This window comes from Scleropages formosus, chromosome 11, assembly GCF_900964775.1.
Source record: "Scleropages formosus chromosome 11, fSclFor1.1, whole genome shotgun sequence".
In the NCBI taxonomy this organism is placed as follows: domain Eukaryota; kingdom Metazoa; phylum Chordata; class Actinopteri; order Osteoglossiformes; family Osteoglossidae; genus Scleropages; species Scleropages formosus.
This window is the reverse complement of record NC_041816.1, coordinates 22,847,792-22,870,437: the sequence shown is the minus strand read 5'-3', so window position 1 is coordinate 22,870,437 and position 22,646 is coordinate 22,847,792. Positions and strand designations below refer to the sequence as shown.

Here is a 22,646-nt window from a genome sequence, read left to right as displayed (position 1 = left end):
TTTTGTAATAGTTGCTTACTGAATGTGGGTAAATTGAACAGTTTTGGTTGCTTTCCATCACTCATTAGCATTTAACTTGCTTCTCTTCCATTCCTCTACCAGTTAACTTGCTCTTCCAGAATTAACCTTCAATTGTGCCTGCTCAGATTAAAGAGTGCGCAGAGGAGGAGCGGGGCAAAGGCTATCTGGTTTCCTGCTTGGTTGACCATCGGGGCAACATCACAGAATATCAGTGCCACCAATATATCACAAAGATGACGACAATCATCTACAGTGACTACCGGCTCATTTGCGGTTTCATGGACAAGTGCCGCGAAGACATCAATGCACTTCGCTGCGGGAGCATCAACACTGGGGAAAAGGTGAGAACTGCCCTTCCTGTAAACCCTGATGCTGCTTTAGGCATCCAGTGCATCCAACCCCTCTGTCTGATCCATCTGCCTCTTAATTTCACTCCATTAATTGTTAGATGTGCTTTAGATTCATGATAAATGAATGTGGAATAACGAACAAACATCTGAAGCATTAAAGTAATATCTTCCAAAAGGGAAGCTCAAATGTTAATGATATTTAATTGTTTGGAGCTTAGAAATCATTATCATTAAAATTAAGTACACAAAGCTATGAACATTCATCTTAATATTTGCATGTATTTACATTATACAGAACCTTACATTGTTTACATTTATTCATTTAGCAGATTCTTTTCTGAAGTTCCATATAACATTCAGCTACTTAAAATCATTTACACATTTATGCAGCATGTATAGTTCTGTTAAATTAGGGTAATTACCTTGCTCAGTTATGTCAGCTGGAGGTGGGATTCAAGGCTTTAAGCCAGCAGTACTAACAGTACTTGATGGCCATCTACCTTTCTTGTCAGGCGTACCTCATTTTGTGTGAGTGAGGATGCAAAGGCATCTCCCCACTTTTGGTCTAATGGTGCATTAGGATGGGTTGAAAGGCCTTTCCTGTGGCCTTGAGAGGATAGTGAGAGCACACTGGCCTTCAACCTGTAGGAGCGATGATATCCTGCTCTTAGGTCTGTTAGGTTGCTTGTTGATATAGTGGGAAGCACCACCTGTAAAAGATTGCTAAATTGCTGATATGTGAATTTATCACAAGAATAACTTTTAAAAATGTTTGCTTTCAGTCAGTGTGAATTAATGCTTTCTGAACTGCTATAATCCTTAGTGGACTCATGATTAGACCCACAGTTCATAGAGAGCAAATGACAGGTTTAAAGGTCTGGATTTGATTGGAGTACCCCCCCCCCCCCAATGGCATTTGTCCTATGGAATGTAAATATTGAATACAGCTTTTGTGAACTAGTTAGAATATATTAGCCCAACTGTGCTTTTATTTGGAGTCTCATGTCTTCAGAGTAATCATGTTATACTTTCTTGCCTCTTTGGTTAGCACATTTTGTTCTTTAACTGCCTTTGTCACACTTGTAGAGGAACAAGGGAAAAACCAATTTCTCTGTGTGAAACGTTTTTGCAGTTTCCTGTGTGTCTATGTGACCAAAGGGTGTGTTAAGCGTACAGTTTTGTGCTGTGCCTAAGTCAAAAATCTTGTACCTATGCAGTTTCACAAGCAATACAGCATTCATAAATGCCTTGTCTTGTATATTACATTTCTTATTTTTAAAGCTGTTATACCTTTGTATGATTTGTAACTTTAAAGGCTGCTTTGTAGCACCTTTTTCTTTTTTTAAACTTATGGGCTTCAGAACTACTTTGTTTCCTGGATTTGTAGAAATGTTTTGGCATAATTTTGGTTTGTCTTTTTGTCAGGACATCCATTCCCAGGGTGAGGTGATTGCATGCTTGGAGAAGGGCCTTGTGAATGAGGCAGAAGAGCAGAGCCAGCGGTACGTCATCAAGGATGAGTGTAAGAAGGCCATCCTGCGTGTAGCAGAACTGTCATCTGATGACTTTCACCTAGATCGCTACCTGTACTTCTCCTGCCGTGATGACCGTGAGCGCTTCTGTGAAAATGTGAGTAGCCTCCTTGCCTGTTTACTCAATCTCTTTGTATTTGGTAACATGACCTCTCCAAAGAATGCACGTGGATGGAAATTAGTGTATAAGGGTAGTTGGTATACTAACACAAAATGGGTAGCTGCTACTACTGTAAATTCCATAGCAGGAACATATACAGAATGCTGGAGAAGGATTTGATAAAGTAAATTATAAATCATACTTGCACTGAAGAAAATGTATAGGGATTTTCCTGGCATTGGCTTAAAATCAAAACTTTGAGTCAATTCCCTTTTGCTGCATTTTTCTTGGCAAAAAAAAAATTGGGGTGTCTTTTTTTTTTTTTTTTTTTTTTTTTTTTTTAACAGGTGCTTGACAACTAAATGTATAGCGATTCTGCCCGCCTCTTGCATGTTCAGTTTAACATGATTTGATTATAGAACATGCTGTTTGATAGTTTTGGCCTCAGTCCATATCTGTATCCTGCTTGTGTTGCAGACTCAAGCTGGAGAGGGCAGAGTGTACAAGTGTCTTTTCAACCACAAATTTGAGGAGGCTATGTCTGAGAAGGTAAGTGTGCTGGTTGAACATCTGGCAGCACAAACCCACCCCTGAGTCAAAGCATCGCACTAGAGAGTGTACCCTCAGCTAGTTAGAGCACATTTCAGAGGTGTAGGCCTGCCAACCTGCTTTGGCTGTAGTTTATCTGAGAATGGGTTCAGACTTGTTGAAAGGATGTACTATACAAGTGTTTCAATTTAAGTTTTTTCAGGGGAATGTGTTGAAGCACATCTTGCTTATTGAAATTTTGTATTGCCTCAGTAGCACATGGCTAGTTAGTTGCCCACATCAGGTACCTGATCTTAACTTCTTGTTTTGCCATTATTCTTGGAGTACTGGGGAAATAAATTTTAGTGGAAGAATCATAAATCAGAATGAGCTTTATTGCCAAGTATTTGTAGAATAATTTGTAATTTGAAGAATTTGTACTTAGGTTTTTAATACTGGACTCCTGCCTTTTTTTAATGCAAGAAATCACACAGGATGTACACGTCAGTCTTATGTAGTAAACCTTTTTTAAATCTTTACCTTTGTAAAGATTAACAATGCTGGTTAGGTAAGCTTCAGTATTAGAGTAGAATATATTGCTGTGATCATTGGCATCAGTACAGCATTAAGTACATTTACAGCAACTTAAGTTTGTCACCGAACAGCACGGGGGGTGTGTTCTGCTGAGGAAGATACTTGTGAGCAATTGTATAGTGTTGATGCTTACTCAATGTGCTGTAAACATAGCTTTCACCAAATCAGTAACATGGCAACAAAGTGTAGTGTCCCTTGCCAGTCATGTCTATAGCTTACTGTATTCAACACTTAAATTTTTTTTTTTTTTTTTTGGTAGCTTGACAAATACACTGTCTTCCTGTCTATTTTAGTTACTGAGTGATGGGCAAAAGTTTAAGTGGGTGCCTTCTTAGGTCATGTGTTTAAATGGTTTTGTTCCACAAAGGAAATTTGAAATAACTAATGCATTGCCACTGCTCTACTGGCCTTTTCAGGCCTTAGTGTTATACTCATAGTTAAGGGCCATGATTAAGTGGAGGGAAAATGGGGTTTAAAACAAAGCTTCTCTAGCTGAGTGTGGTGGTGTAATGGGAGGGTTGGTTTGGTTCTCAGTGCCGAGATGCCCTGACCACCAGACAGAAGCTCATTGCCCAGGACTACAAAGTGAGCTATTCCTTAGCCAAGGCCTGTAAGGCAGACCTACGCAAGTACCGCTGCAACATGGATACCAACCTCCCCCGGGCAAGAGAGGCCCGCCTGTCCTACCTCCTGCTGTGCCTGGAGTCAGCAGTGCATAGAGGTCAGTGAGGGCCAGTCCTTCCACATGAAACTATTTTCAATCAGTGGCTGACCACTTGCTTTCTATTACACACTGTGCATCCCTGCTTTAAATCCCCATTCCTTCTGTTGTACTCTTCATAAAGGCACTAACCCTGGACTGATATACTGTAGATACACTACTGTATAATGGGTAATATTGTAGAGTTATCATACAAATCTAACACATTTTCTTGGGTTAAGGCCTCAGCTAAACAACCAAGGAAATCTACTTCATGCCAGGAGTCCTTTGTTTTAATGCAGTGTACTGATTGACACTTGACTCAATGTGCCTAGACCTTTTTCATATGGCAAAGTTTGTCTGTCACATATTGGAATGAATCTTTAATTTGGACTCAGCTGTGAAGTAATACTGGGTTAACAATTGGTCTAGTGGTTAGAACTGTTGCCCTATACCAGAAAGACCCAGGTTGAAATAGTCTCCTGCAAGTAGTACTCATGAGAAAGGGGCTTACCCTTAAATTGTTCCAGTAAAAATTGCCCAACTTTATAAATGGGTAGATCATTCTAAAAAGCTTGGAGAAAACTTTCAACTGAATAAATGTAGACTTAATTTCCACATTCCAGGGTTTGTAGATGTTTGTGGTGTCCCAGAACTGAAGTGAAGAAAACAACCAGTAGCAAGTAAACTTGGCCACATTCCTCAGGTGTGATTAACCTACCGACTGGCTCCCTTTCCCCACTTGTGTCAATGGCTGGTGTGTACAGGCCGCACAGTCAGCGGGGAGTGCCAGGGTGAAATGTTGGATTACAGACGCATGCTGATGGAAGACTTCTCCCTGAGCCCCGAGATTGTGCTTCACTGTCGCGGCGAGATCGAATCCCACTGCTCTGGCCTTCACCGCAAGGGCCGTACCCTGCACTGCCTCATGCGGGTGGGCCGCGGGGACAAGGGTGTGGTTGATGACCTATGCCAGCGTTCGGTGAGTGCTCCCAACCATTGTTAGGGCCCAGGTTCTTAACCCCTGTGTAGCGGTTCCCTTCCTTAAAACCTTTTCATAGCTATAGCACGGTAGGAGGTGTGGAGGTCTGAGGGTAGAATTGGATTTGAATTAATCTCACTGAAGTCCATGTCAAACATCTTGGCGTGAAACACTGCACAATACTGTGGATATACAAGTTTACAGAACAAATGGGTGTTGTAAAAGTATGAAATGGGTTTAATGAGATGTAAATGGTAAATATTTGTTCTAATATTATAGAGTTGTGAACAGTAGGGCTGAACTAGTAACATCCTCCCCCTGCCCTTTTTGCTTAATGGTTGTTATAGTGCTGAGTTGTCAGGTTGGTCTTCCCTTTCAAATTTAAATAGATTCTAGTGTTAATAGTGCCAGCGAAAGTAATGCATATATGAGGAATATCATGGCGGTAGTAACACTAATAACGTGACCAGCAAATGTAAAACAAGATATGAACTATAAGGATGATTAGTTGAGTACCTTGTTTTAATAGCGGTGTCCCTCTGTCAGTGGCAGGTCACCACATACTATGCTACCAGTTCTCAACTCTTAATCTGAGCAGAATGGGCAAGCTTTGTGTGTCAGGAGCTTGGCTTAACGCATAGTAAATGATTTATTTAGGAAGAAACTTGTTTATAGGTTGTGAGTTGTACATGTTGTAAGTCTACTTCAGCTTGTTTAGAAAATTTTGTGCAACTGTATATAAAAGGTTTCATCTGGATGTTTGCTAATTTTTCTACACATTTTCCTTCAGTAAAGAGAAGTTATGGACAGTTTGCACAATTTGTCACCTGTAAAGTCCTGTGTGCTTTCTTTACTTCATTGAAAAGACAACCTGCCCAGGAGAACTTGTACTTACTGCATTCAGTGGACTGATCTGTGTGCTTCCTCCTTAAAAGGGAGGAGGAGGAGGAATCACAGCTCTTCTGGTATCTAGATCTGTTTTTAAAAATCATCGTTCTGGTTTTTTTTATTTTTGCTGTGAGGTCTGATGGTGTGGCTGTTGCAGGTCTAGGCTCTACTTCAGAAATAGGATCTCTAAGAATGTAATTTGTGTTGTGAGACTAATTTTGCAGCTAGTTTGAGTGAAGTAGTTGGAATTAAACAGTAGCTGTGAGATTTTTATAGTGCCAAGTTTAATCTTTTCCTTTTTTTAAGCAATATATTTTCCCAACATGCAGCCCTTTAAGTTTTTAGAAAAATTCTAGGTGTAAAATAGATTGATATACATTTAGAAATAATTAAAACAAATTGGTTAATTTTGCTTTACATGATTTGTGGTGTAAATGTAACTAAATGTATTGTTTCTATTCCATACACTGATCCTGCAAATGCTATTCCTCATGTTAATGTGTGGACAAATCTAGTTGTTATAACCCAATTACTCTGGGGAATTTTGGGGTTTTGAATCTTTAAGACCATGTATCAGGTAAGTGCTGCCACTTGGTGTTCAGGATTTTTTTTCTTGTATATTTGAAATGCTCACTCGTTAATATGGGTCAAATGTGTTTTTTTTGCTATAGTTCATATTGTGGGTTTGGTTCTTTATAGTTTTATTTTAGATTATTACATGTAAAAATGTACTACCAAAATGTAATATTTAAACACTTGTAATGACAATGAACATTTAGCTCATCTGACATGTCTTTTATTCTCATGGTCTCAATGCAGCTCCAGACTCTCATTCAGGAGGCAGATCCTGGCTCAGATTACCGCATCGATCGGGCCCTCAACGAGGCCTGTGAGTCCGTCATCCAGACTGCCTGCAAGCATATTCGCAGTGGGGACCCTATGTGAGTACTGTGTGTGTGTTGTTTTTATATACATACATACATACATACATACATACACACACACACACACACACACACACACACACACACACATATTATATATGCATGTGCACAAATATAATTGGACAAAGTGACTTTGCTGACCCTGCTCATCTCCAACTGAATAAATTCCTGACCAATCCTGTGCATGCACTTTCTATGCTTACTGTCATTTTGTATTTAATCTGGTGTTCACACTATACATCAGTGCAAAGCTTTAATGAACCCTTTCCTTGTTTGGGCAACATTAAGGTATTGCAGCATGTCTTAAGTGTTCACATTTTTCATGAAGCTGGATTTATGCTGTCAGGCCTTTGACACCCCTTGTGGTTTTAGCACTGCACGCAGTGGTGTTGCTATGGAAGCAGCAGCTCACTATCACAGGGGAAGTATACATCATTTTTGCTGCAGCTCTGTAGTACTCAGATGGTAATAAGGGATTATTAATGGTAATGCCATGGTGTATGTTAAAGACCTCTGAACAGTCAATATCTGATTCAGTTCAAGATGTAGATATGAGGAAATTAGTGGCAGGGAGTTTTTTTTTTTTTTTTTTTTTTTTTTTTTTTTTTTTTTTTTTTTTATATATATATATAAAAAAAAAAAAAAAAAACTGTTTAAAGTACTCTAAAACTTTGGGCGCATCCCTAATGTCCTGACTGAATGGTCTTCAAATAATACCCATGTGCTCAATTTGGAAAGCCGATAGTTCCCAAAAGTTTGTAAGGCAATACAGTTAGTAAACTAAACCCAGTTCCTGTGTGAAATTTGTACAATTGCCACTGACTTCTGAGCTCAAAGGTAACATGTTTTGGCACATAGAATTTTCTGTAACAATTAACTAAAATTCACATGCATGTAACAATGCATTGTGCCTCCGATGTTGCTATTTACTCCTTGTACAGCTTTGGTAATTGTGCTCTAGTTTGCTTTAAAGTGCACCCATGAATAATCTGCATAAATTACAGAAGACTAGGAATATAACACAATTGAACAGAAACTGATGCATTGTGAAGCTGCTACTGAACATTTAAAGTTACACTAAATGGCAAATTAGAGGTTATTTCCTTCTTACTTCCTGACAAACCTAATGAAGTCACAAGAAATCTATAGTGACGTATGTCCCATCCGTAGTGTACTATATAAATTAAGTCCTCACTTGTTTGTTCATCTACTGTACAGTTGTACTTGTAGGTCACAGACAGGATGTAAGGGATCAAATGCTGCCTGAAAAGGTGGGGTTGAGTTTATTTTTAAAGAGATGGGGAAACTTCCAGTCAAAACACAATTCCAGAATGTTTTCTTTGTCGCATTTCTGAATTAGACATGTTAATTCAAGTTTGGAAGTTGACATGCACTCTTGCAAAATGGTGTGTGAAGTGTGGTGGCAATGTCCTTAATTCTGTGAGTCTAATTTTAAGCTCAAGTGACATTCAAAAGTTTTCTGCCTCATTCAACTTGTATATACTATTGTCCGCCTTTCTTACTAGCACTACCAGTAATTTACAGCCACTCAGTGTTGGGAAAGTCAGCACAAGAGAATAAGAAAGCATGCAGCAGCGATATACTATATCACGCTTTGGGAATGGATCAGCAGCTTGGACATTGATCTGAGTGCAGTTGGTGTGCATCTGTCTTTTCTTGCCTTATGGTTTTAAACACATTTTCCTTTTGTGGGAATGGTGTCAACCAAACTACTGTCAAAAGATAAGGTAGTCGTGGTCCCCAGACTTTCTTCAGTAATGCACTAATCCTGCAACTTTTCAAATCTGCAATTTATGGTCTTTGCATACTCTTCTGCTTGTCTGGGTGTGGTAATTACATGTTCTCGTGTGACTGTCTTATGTGTGCTATTTCAGACTTGTGCAGTTTCCCTTTGGGGTGAACATTTTTGCTTATAAACATACTTGGCCCTCATTAATGAAATTTAAGATAAAAACCTACAGTAACTTGTATATACACCCCTTTCACAACAGCATGTTTCCGATTGAGTACATCCAGCAAAAGAGAATGTAATGATTAATATTTGCAGGCCTATTTGTATCACATTTCAGCCAGTGGTTTTTAGAGATGACTGATGCCATAGGCAGTGGAGTTTCTGTGCAGCTTTCTGATCATCTGCAAGAACAGTCCAATAAAATTAATAAATTCTAAGTCTATTAAAAAGAGAATACTTTGTGCTTCTGTCATATGATTGCAATACTGTTTCAGTTTCACACCTGATGCAGGAAAGTTGCCTTTTAGAAGCAATATGTTAATTTAAGAGTGGAATATGGAACACTCACTGGTGAAGTACTTCATGATAACTGCAGAGTTTAAAACAAGCTGTCTAGGAATAAGATTAAATGGCTTCCTTAAACAGAAAATAAGATTTAACACATCCTGCTTTTATCTCGTTGCGTTGAACTTGCATAAAGTTAGATGTTTTATGTTTGACACAGTCACTAAAGGACAAATAATGACATTTACCTGTGAATGAGCAAGAATAAAGAACTGTGTGTGTGTATCTGCAACTTTTTGTTCACAGCACAGTTTAACAAACTTGCACACCATGCATGTTAAAAATCAGCTTTAAATGTTCACTGAACTGGTAAATGCACTGGAATAAATCACTACTGGATTAAACTTCAAACATGTGAAAAAGATGAGCAGAATTGGTCTCACCCTTGACTGCATAAGTGATTCTGCATTATGTCAAGCTGCGTTATCGGGTCTACTGTGTGTAGTACAGGAGTGATGGGTGGCCTTTGGATTATTGGGTTTCTGGGAATGTTTGAGCAAATGTCATCTGTATCGACAAACTTAAAAACCTCATGCAGTTAACTCTCGGCTCACAGCATTAGGTATGCAACCAGGTTTGCTCAAATCATAAAGGTCATAATCCAGTCATGCTATAAATTACCGTGGGGGGGGGAATCTTTCTTCAAGTGTTTTATATAGTAGAACTCGAAGTTGACTGACTAAACCGTTTAATAGGACAAAGCCTGTTAAACATACGTTGCGAATATGCAATTGTTTTGTGTGCGAAGAGCTTTTTACCATGAGGCCAAAAGTCTGAAACTAAACTAGAGCTCATTAATACCGACAATGCACTCAGAGAATGTAATCTACATTTTGAGCTAATGAGAAGCTCATAACTGACTATTGCTGGAGATTTATCATCCTCAGTGTCCCGTGAGGTTCATGGCAAATTCCAGGGAAGATGTCTTTGTATGCTGGATCGTGTGACCTTTGACCTCTATGCCAATGATATTGTTCTGTGGGCTGCTTGTTAAATCTGACAGGCACGGCCTATTTGATTCAGAACAGGATCTTCGGCCTACCTAGTGTATCATTGTGGTCTAGAACATGGATACTAAAGCCCTGAGGGACACCATCCCTGGTTCCTCCCTAGGGGTGCCACTGGTATTCCCAACTGTCCCATTAGGAATAAATGGTGCATTAAATGACCATTGGGGCAGGATGGCTAAGGGGATATAGTTGGAAGTGGGATAACTAATGCAGTTGTGTGTGTGTGTGTGTGTGTGTGTGTGTGTGTGTATATAGGATTCTGTCTTGTCTTATGGAGCACCTCTATACAGAGAAGATGGTGGAAGACTGTGAACACCGCCTGTTAGAACTACAGTACTTCATCTCTCGAGACTGGAAGTAAGTCATTAGCCTGAACTGCAGTTATGTTAACCCCAGCTTCTAGAAATTTAGCCTGTAGGTATGTTTAGGAACATTATTCCACCTTTTTAAGGTGGTCAGCATATGCCATTTAAGAAGTTGATTTCATTATGCTTTTACCTTGTGGGGTAATGCAAAGGTTGTTGACTATTGTTCAATGTCAGTGATACATCACTGTCCCAAAGCAGCATATCACTTTGAGATTTTTTAGAATGCTTTTTTTGGATAATTGCACATTTGTTAGTCCCTAACCTGTAATTTGGACAGGGGCATAGAAGGCTTCTGTTTTGAACTTACAGTACTTTTCACAAAATTTGGACCCACTCTCCCAAAGGGGGGGGTTTTCCAATAATTGCATGTATAAAATTAATAATTTGCTGAATTAGAATGTGTTAAATTTGGAATTGGGTCACCCAAAGCATTGCTGAACATTTGACAATATATGTTTTGATTTTACTCATGGATTGCATTTAAGGCTGAAACTGTGAACATCCAGAATGATCCCTTTCATTTGCCAAGATATGTGTTGTAACAGTCCTCTCACCTTGACAGACTGGACCCCATTCTGTATAGGAAGTGCCAGGGCGATGCGGCCCGCCTGTGCCACACCCACAGTTGGAACGAGACCAGTGAGATGATGCCGCCGGGTGCCGTATTCTCTTGCCTGTACCGGCATGCGTACCGCACGGAGGAACAGGGCAGACGGGTGAGCCTCAGTACACCTTTGGCTAAAAAAAAAAAAAAAAAAAAAAAAATCCTCTGGCTCAAAAACAAATAGACCTGAGACTGAGTGCAAAGCAAGTGGTTTTTTTTTTTTTTTTTTCTTTTTTTTTTTTTTTTTAAATATAAAAAGAGAGAAAAATGGGACAAAGGTTTATGGGGGGGGGGAGGACTAACATTCACCTACTTCATAGATGCAGCCTGGTGGAAAAAGTATCAGTGAATAGGAATTTGATGTTGAACATGCCTTGTTGAGCATGACAGACTGAGAGGAACAGCTGGGAAACCCAGAGGAAAAAGATAATAAGCTTTGAAAACCAGCTCACTGTCACACACCAGTGGCTTAATTAAGACACTTAATAAACAAAGGCAAGCTCATGTGAGTTTTGTCATTATTCTCAGGATGACAATTAAGCAGGAAGTCCAGTCAGTCTTTAATTAGATACAGCATACAGACAATTTTGCTGCAGATTCTCCAGAGCTTAGATTTTCTCTTGGTCATAAAAGGCCTCTAACTACTCTGGCAACAGGGCAGTGAGTCTTAAAGTGATGGATTTAGCTTTTCTTTGTATGGGAAAGGCAGCCTTATCGGCAAAACGCACATTTCATATAAATTGTAAAGAGCTGGTACATTTTTAGCCGCTGTCCTGTTTTGTGATGTATGATCTGCCTAAATGATGATCTTAGGTCAGTCGTATTCGTTGCCATTTCAAAATGTTCATTCATGAATTGGAAACACTCGCAGCCATTCAGTACTTGGTATTTGGACAGTCTGATTCTTGATCCTATAAGTTCAGTGAATGGAGCATGATGGAGATGATGAAATAAGTCAGTTGTGCCAGTTTGCTTGTGCCACAGTCAATTTTGACAGTGAGAGCAACGGTTATTTGGCATAGGGAACCATTTTAAAACTAATTGTTTTCAATTTAACAGAGAGGTTCAGAGGAAACTGAATCTTTATTCGTAAGTTATAAACATTTTTGGAAACATTTCATTGCAATGAAGGTAATGTGGGTGATTATCTTAATGGTAGTGACAAATCAAAACTTGATACCAAATGTCTTAATTTTGTGGGTTTGATTTACTGAAATTTTTCTCAGGCGTTCCATTGGAAAATGTAAGTGGCAATGAAGTTGTTAGTAATCAGGATGCAAATAGATGTGATTAATCACACATCTAACATGTGATTTAACTTTTGGGCATTCTTACTGGTGCAGACCTTGTGCCTGTTTGCTGTTTTCTCAGTTCTGCCTGTGCTCCTGCCCCTTGCTCTTTCCATAGCTGTCCAGGGACTGCAAAGTGGAGGTACAGAGGATCTTGCACCAGAGGGCTTTGGATGTCAAGCTCGACCCAGATCTGCAGAAACGTTGCATGACTGACCTTGGCAAGTGGTGCAGTGAAAAGACTGATCCAGGACAGGTGTGTAGCTGCACCCAAACCCAGCTCAGTTATGTGCCATTTTTAAAGCGTGCACTGCATGTGTGAAGTGTTTAATGTGAAAACCCTTTCTGAAGTACCTCACCTTGTTGTGAAAAGTTACCTGTGGTACACATCTAGAAAGAACAGTCCTTAAACATGATCTGACCTGTTCCATTTTAAGGATGAAGAGAAATGATCCTGATTTGTTAAACTGCCATATATTTTATAGATTGAGTTTCAAGGCCTTTGGAATGAGCCTGGGTCCATTGAGCAACTCTATGTATGTTTTCCAAGGAGCTGGAGTGTCTTCAGGACCATCTTGAGGACTTGGGCCAAGACTGCAGGGATGTTGTGGGCAATCTGACAGAGCTGGAATCTGAGGTATGGAGGTGTGAGGCCAGGGAGCTGTGTGTGGTGTCAGTACAGGCAGTAGGGCTTCTTTCACACTTATAAATAGTTCTCATTATGTCACTTGATCTGGAAAATACATGAATCTATTTAAGAATGTGCCTAAATCTGAAAGTTATTCTTTTTGTAAATTCATACTAATTTTTCCTGCAGCAGCTCCATTGCCAGCAGTTCCATGTAATGAGATGTAGAATTATTGTGTGTGATTGCTGCCCCTACATTTGAATATAGAAGTCTCTCAGTACAGGGAGGATAAGGTTTTAGGCCCCTCAAACAGCTCCATACTCACCAGCTTCTCTTCTAACAGGACATCCAAATTGAGGCCCTGCTGATCCGTGCCTGTGAGCCAGTAATCCAGTCCCATTGCCACGTGAGTTCTCATCTGCCCGTTTCCAGTCTTGGGGGCATGCTTTTAAACCTTCCCTGCCTAGCGTTGTCTTCCTGGAGTCTGTGAACCCGTTCCCAAACAACTCATCTCCCTGTAGCTGTACTCATGGCCTTGCTGGCCTAAGATCACCCTGTGCATGTTTCACATTTTCATTTCATCCCTGTAATTCAGGAGGCATTTTTTTTTTTTTACCTCTGTGTTACCTGCTGCTGATCAGTTATGAACTTTTCTAAATAAATATGTAAATCTGGTCTAGGAACATGTCATTGGTGCCACTCATCAGGTGAAATGCATATGTTGCACATTCAGATTTTGAGCTGGGATGTGGCATTTATTTCTTTTTTCTGATGTAAAAATGGATTAGGTCTTTAGACTTAATGTCTTGATCCGATATGGGGTATTAAGAGGGCACATCTTCAGGTGTCAAGCTGTAGATTCAAAAGATGACTACTAGAAGTAATGGTGATGGGTAACTTTAGATCTTAATTGTATCATTTATATAGCTGGTGTATGGAGTAAATACATTAATTGAGCTTAGTGTTCTGTGGCTCACTTTAAAATGGATAGATGTTCTGTTGCTTTTTTTGAAGTAGTTGAAATTGCACATTGTTAGCTTTAAGTACTTGGAATAGTCCAGTATTGAGGCAGCTTTGTGGGTGGAGATAATGTTTGGTCCACACTCCAGTGTTTATAGATGACATCTTTGGAAAAAGTTCTTTGACATTCCCTGCATGCCCAGTTTGTGTAACTGTTTTACAGCTCTTCACCCTGCCTTCTTTTCCAGGAGGTGGCTGACAATCAGATTGACAGCGGTGATCTGATGGAGTGCCTTATCCAGAACAAACACCAAAAGGAGATGAACGAGAAGTGTGCTGTTGGTGTGACACACTTCCAGCTGGTAAGGCAACACCTTGTTCTGCATTATACAATTCCACTGTCTTCTGGGTTGCCTATTTGAGTGGGGCTTTGGGTAGATGGCAGATGACTTGCTTGTGTCAGCTATAGACACTTTGCTGAAGCCTGCGCAACCCCCCTGCTTACTCTGACAAGGTCTAAGTCTCCGGGTGCCTGTGTACATCAAATTAGGTTTCATGTGGCCTTGTGCAACCTGAGCTGGAGACTGAGACTTTGCAGTCCTATGCTGTTAGGGGCACCCATTTTAAGCAATAATGCTGTAATATTGCCTGAAGCAAATGGCAGTGACTGTAAAATTACTATCTATTGTGCCAGAATTTTTTTGTTCTGTAGATGGTTCTACTTTTATAGTGATGTGGAAATGGTTGCCACCTTTACAGCTCATTCTGTTGGTCACTTCTCTCCCACAGGTTCAAATGAAGGACTTCCGCTTCTCCTACAAGTTCAAGATGGCATGTAAGGAGGATGTGCTCAAGCTGTGTCCCAATATCAAAAAGAAGTGAGTGCGTAATGATTCAGTTGATGCTTGACATTCCACCAAGGGGGCTTTGTGTAGTGCAATTGCCTATGGTTCCTAAGTTGGATTATGGGGCAGAATAATACTTACTGAATTTGTGTACTTCTGCTGTCTACCTCTTCCTTGAGTACTGTGATCGCTTTCCTGTTTCTGTAAATTCAATGAGCTCACTGTCATAACAGCAGTTTGCATTTTCAGTTTAGCTTGTATTTTTCCCCATTTGTTTTCTCCCATTTCTGGTCCTTAGGGTCGATGTGGTCATCTGCCTGAGCACCACAGTGAGGAATGATACTCTGCAAGATGCAAAGGAGCAGCGTGTGGCCCTCAAATGCCGCAAACAGCTGCGGGTGGAGGAACTGGAGATGGTGTGTTCTTGTATCTTCAGAATGGTGTTTATAGTTAACTGGTCTATTCTCATTGTTTGAACCACCCTGGAGACTGCAAACGAAACTGTTCAGTAGAACTGTGGTGTGTCTGGTCCTGGAAGGATGAAGGCTCTGCAGGTGTTGAAGCTCTAATAGGCATCTGAGGAAACACATTTGATGCTTTTACTGGACTATTTTGATCTACAAGTGTTTATTAGAGTTTCAAGTGCTATGTTGAAATGAAAACATGCCTGCCTGCTGGGATGAGACCTGATCAGCCCAGCTCTAACACAGCCTCCACAATTCTGATGTTGATATCTCCAGACTCCTGCAGTTTGGACAGCTCCAAGATTATATAAAATTTGGTATTCAGATGCTTAAAGGTTTGTGTGCTATTGATTTCTTTTCCCACTTTGTAGGTACTTTATTGACCTGTTGTCTTGAACGGGGATTATATTTATTATAAAAGTACCAAGCTTCTTTATTAACTGGATCCTGACATGAGACGGTTGTACATCAGATTTAAGTAAATGGAGGCCATTAGTGATTCCCATAGTACTTAGTGGGGGTCTCATCCACAGTCTTCATCTAATGTTCCTGGTTTTCCTGCAGTCTGAGGATATCCGCCTGGAGCCAGAGCTGTATGATGCTTGCAAGCAGGACATTTCGAGGCTGTGCCCTAATGTGGCCTTTGGCAATGCTCAGGTGCGTCTGCAGGTTGGCTCTCCTGATTTCAGTGATGAGACCTTTGTAGATATTCAGAGACCAATGCTTGTGGCTGAACAGTGTCTTTGATCATCTTGCTTCGCTTTGGTATGTTTGAGTTTATGGAATTGTGCAAACCCCAGTACTATGTAGCTGTCGATCTTTAGGTAATTGAATGCCTGAAGGACAACAAGAAGCAGCTAACGCAGGTTTGCCACCAGAAAATCTTCAAACTGCAGGAGTTTGAGATGATGGATCCAGAACTGGACTACCAGCTTATGAGAGTGTGTAAGCAGATGATTAAGGTGAGTCCTCCTGCAGGGTGTCAGAGAGTAGATGGGTGGGCTGATTAAAATTAAAATTAGCATGCCTAAAACTTAGATCCCTGTCCTCATTTCAGCGGTTCTGTACGGAGTCTGATGCCAAAAGCATGCTGCAGTGCCTGAAGCAGAACAAGAACAGTGAACTGATGGATCCCAAGTGCAAACAGATGATCACAAAGAGACAGATCACTCAGAACACAGGTAAAATATTGCGTAGGTCTGTGGTGGTGTCTTGTAGACACTACTGAAGTTCTGTACGTAGGCATTGCATGGGCCAACGCATTCCTAACAAAATGTATACATCTAGGGGAAGGCTCATAAGTTGAATCACTAAAATTTTGTGGTCTCCCTTTTCATTGTTTGAGCTCTAATTTCTGACTTTAACTTTCTTCATGGTCTCAGACTACAGGCTGAACCCTGTATTGCGAAAGGCCTGCAAGGCTGACATTCCCAAGTTCTGCCAGAATATTTTAAACAAGGCTAGTGATGGCAATGAGCTGGAGGGCCAGGTCATTGCGTGTCTCAAGCTGAAGTATGCCGATCAGGTGAGATTAGGACTCGCCTGTTATTTATAGCTCCCTGTGCTCTAAAATAAGCTGGTTTGTGGACTGCTTCTGTTTGACTTTCTGCTGGGTAATGTGACTTTGTGTCTCTGCAGCGGCTTTCAATGGACTGCGAAGATCAGATCCGGGTCATTCTGCAGGAGTCAGCCCTAGACTACAGGCTGGACCCTCAGCTGCAGATGCACTGCACAGAGGAGGTGGGTGGGCTGACAGTGGTTTACTATTGCCTTCTGCACATCTTTGGATTGTGAAAATGGGCAGAAAAAGCAGACTCCACATACAATCCCTCAAGTTTGCCTCAGACTTGTCGGCTTGCGTAGCTCAAATTCTTAGGCACCAGCATTGCCTGCTGCACCATTGTGCAATTTGAGTTCTACACATTAGTGAACTGGTTCAAAAGAACTGGAGCATGAACGTGACACACACGAGACATTCCTAATGCTAGTAATGTTCAGGATGTAGTGCTCCACAGCTGGTGACACCTGAATTTCCAGTATCAGACTTGCATCATGTATGAAATAAACACCCTCCATCCATCTGTCACTTGGCTACCAGCCTGACATTTGTTGAAAGGTCCTTGGGTAAGCCCTGATAGATTCCTCAGTGAAGGGAGTGTGAAATTGCCCTATTTTAGAGATTCTTGCCTTTGCCCTTTAAGCAATGAAAATTATCCTTTTTTGCAGCAGTTAAGTGGGGGGGGCTTTGTCCTTGGTAGCCTGTAGTTAAACATTCACACTTGACTTTATTTTCACGATTTGCCTGACACTTGGTGTGTGTCAGATCTCACGCCTGTGTGCAGAGGAGGCTGCTGCTCAGGAGCAGACCGGACAGGTGGAGGAGTGCTTGAAAGTCAACCTGCTCAAGATTAAACACGACTCCTGCAAGAAGGTGGGCTTGTGTGAACACCAATTAAACTGATGCTTAATCTGTATCCCCTCTATTCTCAGACCTGTCTACAAACTGTACTAATCTTGAACCTGCAGGAGGTGCTCAACATACTGAAGGAGAGCAAGGCTGACATCTTTGTGGACCCTGTCCTCCATACGGCCTGTGCCCTCGACATTAAGCATCACTGTGCTGCTATCCTCCCAGGCCGTGGTCGTCGTGAGTACAGCACACCTGAGTCCCACTGTTTCTTCAGACTGTACAGCTATGAGATATCAGAAAAAAATAAAATGGAAGCCAAAGGGATGTTTTTTGTTTTAATTTTGAAACAATTTAGGTACTTGTTGAGCTGACTGAATGCACCAAGCTACTTAGAATATTTACCCATTTATATAGTTGTATAGTTTTTACTAGAAAAATGTATAAGTTCTTTGTTCAAGGGTACTACAGCTGGATGTGGGATTTGAACCCGGGTCCCTTAAGGGCAACGTGGCTACTGTAACCACAATACTACCTGCTAGTATGCTAATAATATAGCTTCTACTTTTATTAAATACATTACACTTTTAACACCTTGTGTCCATTACTAAAACAGTTCACGTGACGGTGTGTGATCTGTTACCTATGTACAGTCTGGCAGCTTAACCACTACCTTCCTGAAAAGTAGTTTGTCATGTTTACATGTGCTGTAGTACATCTTCAGGCTAATGGAAAGTTGATTTGTCATGCTCCTGCTCTGAGAGGAGCTGTGTGTTAACACACAGTAGCTGCATATAGTTTACTTTTCTCAAATGTTAGGTGGGTTGTGTGTGTGTCTACAGAATTTTGTGTGAGAGCATGGCTGCTGCTCAGATGGTGCACACTGATCACTGTGTACGCTCTCCTCTATGCTCCAGAGATGTCGTGCCTGATGGAAGCTCTGGGGGACAAGCGGGTGCGGCTGCAACCAGAGTGCAAGAAGAGGCTTCAAGATCGTATTGACATGTGGAGCTATGCTGCCAAGGTGAGCATACAAAACAGTCAAATGCATCTTTCTGAAAACTTCCTTAGGGAAACGGGTGTTGATGGCAGAGTGCTACGGAAAGATCTTTGTACTTGCGGCACTGGTACTTGCAAAGCAGCATCTGTTTTCTGCTAATCCTGTGTTCTGAGAAACCGGCCATTGAGATGCCTAGAATGATCATTACAAAAATCCAAAAATTTGCTGAAATCTTAAAGCACCATGGAAACGTGGTAAGATGTATTCAGCTCATTGTAAGCAAAGCTTTTTAGATTGGGCAAGAATGTTTATTGAATAAAACATGACTGGAGGGTAACTAACACTAGTTCCTCTTGCAGTCTCCTGTCTGGAATCTCTTAGGGGTTGTTTATCCTAGTGTCAAGGCTTTTTTTTTTTTTGAGTTGTGTAGAAAAGTTCCTCACCACCCCCTCTGAAAATGACCTTTATTTCCCTCTAACTATAAGTCTAGCAAGCAGTACAGATTTATGAAAATTAAATATGGAATTAAAGCCTGAACTTCTGTTTACATTAAACATTTGATTTTACTTAACAACCCATGCAATTTTGTGGAGTCCAGCACTGTCCAACCACATGGTAACTGTCAAAAGAGTAGAAACTTCCCCAAAGCAAAGAAACTGACAGCTACAGATTCCTGTGATGTAAGAGACTACTGAATGAAATACGTGTTGATGATGCCATCATGCACCTTTCCTCCTCAGGTGGCCCCAGCTGAAGGATTCTCAGACCTGGCCATGCAGGTGATGATATCGCCCTCGAAGAACTACATACTATTTATGATTGCACTGTGTGTATGTGTGCTCTTCATGGTTGGCCTACTATGCGGTCGTATCACTAAGCGTGTCACGCGGGAACTCAAGGACAGGTAGAGGACACTGAGGGCTGCCACAAAAAAGCCGCTGTCTGAAGGCCCAGCCCACCTTGCCCTCACCACCCCCCTACCCCCCAAACCCACTCACCCACCTGTTTCTGCCCAGACTGTTCCCAGCACATCCCTGTTTCAGTTAAGGGGGGTTGGACACCACAAACGCTACACATTGCCTGTGCCATCCAAGGACCCCCTTAGGTCCCCTATATAACCCCACCCTTCCACTTCCCTGCTCCTTTTATGGAATCATACTGTCCCTTTTGACCCATGTCTCTGCCATCAGCTTGCTTCTAACCCTGTCCTTTAGGTTTTCTTTGGGATGTGTAGCATCTCGTTTCCCTCCAGTATGTCAGACAGACTTCAGCCAAAAGTATATAAAGGGGCACAGAATGAGTATGTATTTTTACTTTTTTGTAAATTGGTTTGCATGGTTTTTCTCCTCCCCTCCTGCTTTATGCCAAATACTTTTTAATTCAAATTTGTTTGGGGGGATAGAATGCCAGGTCCAAAAAACTGTGCATATATCCAATGTCCTAGCCCCTGCCTTTAAAAAAAAAAAAAAAAAAAAGAAAAGGGAAAAAAAAAAAAACAATTTGAGTGAATAATTGTAACTTTGCAAAGAGAATTTTTGCCCTCCCTCTTTTCTTTTTAAAGCAGTTTTAGGAGTGGGGAGTAAAAGTTTCTGTTCTGTGGATTGCCAGGGACTGCCAGATGTTCCTGAAATGTGAGTTCTCGACTGAGCCAATAGGCTTCTGCCGCTAGTTACATCTGGAGACAGGTGTTCTAGAAACCTTGTATTCAACAATTAAAACATAGAAAAAGCCTTGTAGCACTCACCTGTTCTTGGCCTGAAATACCTTGGTGCAGGTGAGCTATTTATTGGGAGTGATGTAAGCTGTTTCACTGTTCTAGACCAGGGTAAAGGACACAGCAAGAACATCATCAGAGCAGTGTTTTTCTTTTACATGTGGTTGTCATGGCCCTGAAAGACCAGGTATGATTAGGAAGCTCAAGGCTTATTTCCATTCTGAAGAAAAGGGAGTGTATCTTTTCAGGCTTTTATCATTGACTTATGGCATCCATCGTTTCATTCAACATTGCAGAGAATTTTAAGTGTTTGGTGGGGGGTTTTCCCCCTCTTCCCTTTGACCCAAGCAACTTTTGAACTGCTTTTGACTGCACAAATTTGTCAGCATGATACCTTTTCCAGCTTCTTGACACCATTACCACCAGGTGAGCAGGCAAGAGGTCAGTTGTGTATAATCCAAGTAATGTGGAGTTTAGTACAGAAACTTGTTCTACATCTTAGCACGGTACAGCCTGTGTTTCTTTAAGGCCATGCAGTTTGTTTTTATGGCTTGTTTGTAGAACCTCTGGAACGGTTTAGGAGCAACACAATTTGTAAGGGGTTAATTAAAATGGCGATGTGTACATCTCAGAAGTACTTCTGAATGCTAAGATCATTGCACATTTTCTTTTATATATAAATATATATTATATATATAAACTTTTTGTTTGGTCATAGCCTTATTTATTTTTACTATTGACTTGGGAGAGTTTAAATGTGTTCCTTGTTGCCTTTACTCTCCTTCTGCCTGTCAACATCCTGTTGGTTTCAACCTGTATGGGTTCTTCTAGACTTTTTTGGAATGGGGGGGCTCTTACCCTTTATAAATCCAGAGGTATGCTGGTTTGAGCTGAGCAGGGGGTTTGCAGTCTTTTCTAGGCACATCCTGCATGTCTTAACTAGTAACAACAAACAAGGCTTCTAAGACTATTGATTTCCATTAAACAGTGACAGGATTGAGTGAAGCTGCTGGCAAGAGTCTCCTCTCCAGGATCAGGGCCTTCTTGTCCAGAAGGGTAAGGCAGCAGTGGAGTATTTCAGTGTGCTCCATGCTTGCCTCTTGGGATGCTTCACTACAGATTGGGATTCAGTTGTTGAGGTCCTATAGTTCACCCTGTATCATTTCCTTGCACAGGATAGACAGTTTCTCTGGCCCCTGCTCTGCTTTTATCCCCTTGTATTACTCTACTTACCTTCTGTGTGGCCCATACCTACCATGACATCAGAAGCGAGATCGAAGGGTCTTTGAAGGGGAAGCTGGATGTGTGCTCTTGCTCTACTTCATTTTCCCCACTGGGAGCGCTGGAAACTCCCAGCATCCTTTTGTGCCTACCTGAATAGTTGCAGCAACAGATTCCTAGGCTTGGTTCCTGCTGAGACATGGCTTGCACCTGCCCGACTGTTAAATTGATTGCCCCCTTCTTGTCCTTTGACACCTCCATCCATACAAGAGTTCTTGAACCATTGTCATTTGAAGTGTTCTGTAATTTTTGAACTTTGTACAGGTAAAAGTGGATTTAATCATTTAGTTTAACTGTTGCTCCAGCTGTGCTTTGTGAAATGACTTGAATTCATATCAGTAAAGTGGGAAAAATTGCCTATGTAAATAGTTGCAAAGGTTTGCCAATAGTAAAGGTTATTTGGTGTGTGACATGGGTAATGTAAAATTTTTTTGGAATATTAGTTTCTGGGGATTGTGAATGTTTATTGCACAGGCACCTCTGTCCCAGCTGATATTTTTGCTGTTACAGTATATGTGTAATCCTGATTAACTGATTTCTCCCCATCTGATGTAGACAAATTTCAATTTCTCCCAATGTGACATAAGTATCATAGATGGGCTACAGTAAGCAGTCCACTGTGTCAAAGCTTTCCATGGGGGGCAGGCAGTGAAAGCTTCTCAAGCTTTTCTTAATGTGAATTTAAGCAACATGATTCTGCATTGTCAGTTGCAGACACACATTCATAGTAAATGATTCCCAAATGGGCAAGCGGCTTTTGTTTTGGACAGCGTTTCTCTCTGTGCTGAGGACTATATCTTTTTGGTTCGTGTTCCCGAGCAGAGGGCACTAACTACCCCTCCCCCCATATTTCTCCTACTGTGCTTTCTGGGTTCCTTTAAGTTGTTTCAGAAAACGGAGAAGACTGTGTCCCCTTTCCCCTCTGCGTTTTGGCTATATGGTGCGGGTACAAGCCTGGACAGTGCGGGACAATGCTTTCCACCACCCCAAAAAAAGACCCTGAAAGACTGCAGACAAGCCCCTGGTCCCCTCTGACCTGTTCCCATGCACAGATCTGGAAGGGGCAGATTGCATGATTTTTGGGCTTGTTCCTTCCATCTCTTACCCCTTTCCACACCTG

The 22,646-nt window shown here is 41.2% G+C and overlaps 1 protein-coding gene across 1 annotated transcript in view; it reads left to right on the top strand.

Annotated features, from left to right (window-relative positions):
- glg1b (golgi glycoprotein 1b) overlaps positions 1 to 20,011 on the top strand; it is a 42,196-nt gene extending 22,185 nt beyond the window's left edge. The window contains exons 4-26 of the mRNA XM_029256175.1: positions 147 to 362; positions 1,797 to 2,000; positions 2,481 to 2,552; positions 3,660 to 3,846; positions 4,593 to 4,807; positions 6,515 to 6,636; positions 10,222 to 10,323; positions 10,897 to 11,050; positions 12,346 to 12,483; positions 12,778 to 12,864; positions 13,199 to 13,261; positions 14,064 to 14,177; positions 14,605 to 14,693; positions 14,959 to 15,076; positions 15,689 to 15,781; positions 15,949 to 16,086; positions 16,182 to 16,305; positions 16,507 to 16,649; positions 16,763 to 16,864; positions 17,448 to 17,555; positions 17,651 to 17,771; positions 18,449 to 18,555; positions 19,272 to 20,011. Of these exons, the coding sequence (XP_029112008.1) occupies positions 147 to 362; positions 1,797 to 2,000; positions 2,481 to 2,552; positions 3,660 to 3,846; positions 4,593 to 4,807; positions 6,515 to 6,636; positions 10,222 to 10,323; positions 10,897 to 11,050; positions 12,346 to 12,483; positions 12,778 to 12,864; positions 13,199 to 13,261; positions 14,064 to 14,177; positions 14,605 to 14,693; positions 14,959 to 15,076; positions 15,689 to 15,781; positions 15,949 to 16,086; positions 16,182 to 16,305; positions 16,507 to 16,649; positions 16,763 to 16,864; positions 17,448 to 17,555; positions 17,651 to 17,771; positions 18,449 to 18,555; positions 19,272 to 19,439 (2,985 nt within the window). The 3' untranslated portion in view covers positions 19,440 to 20,011. The remainder of the gene's footprint in view (positions 1 to 146; positions 363 to 1,796; positions 2,001 to 2,480; positions 2,553 to 3,659; positions 3,847 to 4,592; positions 4,808 to 6,514; positions 6,637 to 10,221; positions 10,324 to 10,896; positions 11,051 to 12,345; positions 12,484 to 12,777; positions 12,865 to 13,198; positions 13,262 to 14,063; positions 14,178 to 14,604; positions 14,694 to 14,958; positions 15,077 to 15,688; positions 15,782 to 15,948; positions 16,087 to 16,181; positions 16,306 to 16,506; positions 16,650 to 16,762; positions 16,865 to 17,447; positions 17,556 to 17,650; positions 17,772 to 18,448; positions 18,556 to 19,271) is intronic.
- The last annotated feature ends 2,635 nt before the right edge of the window (positions 20,012 to 22,646 follow it).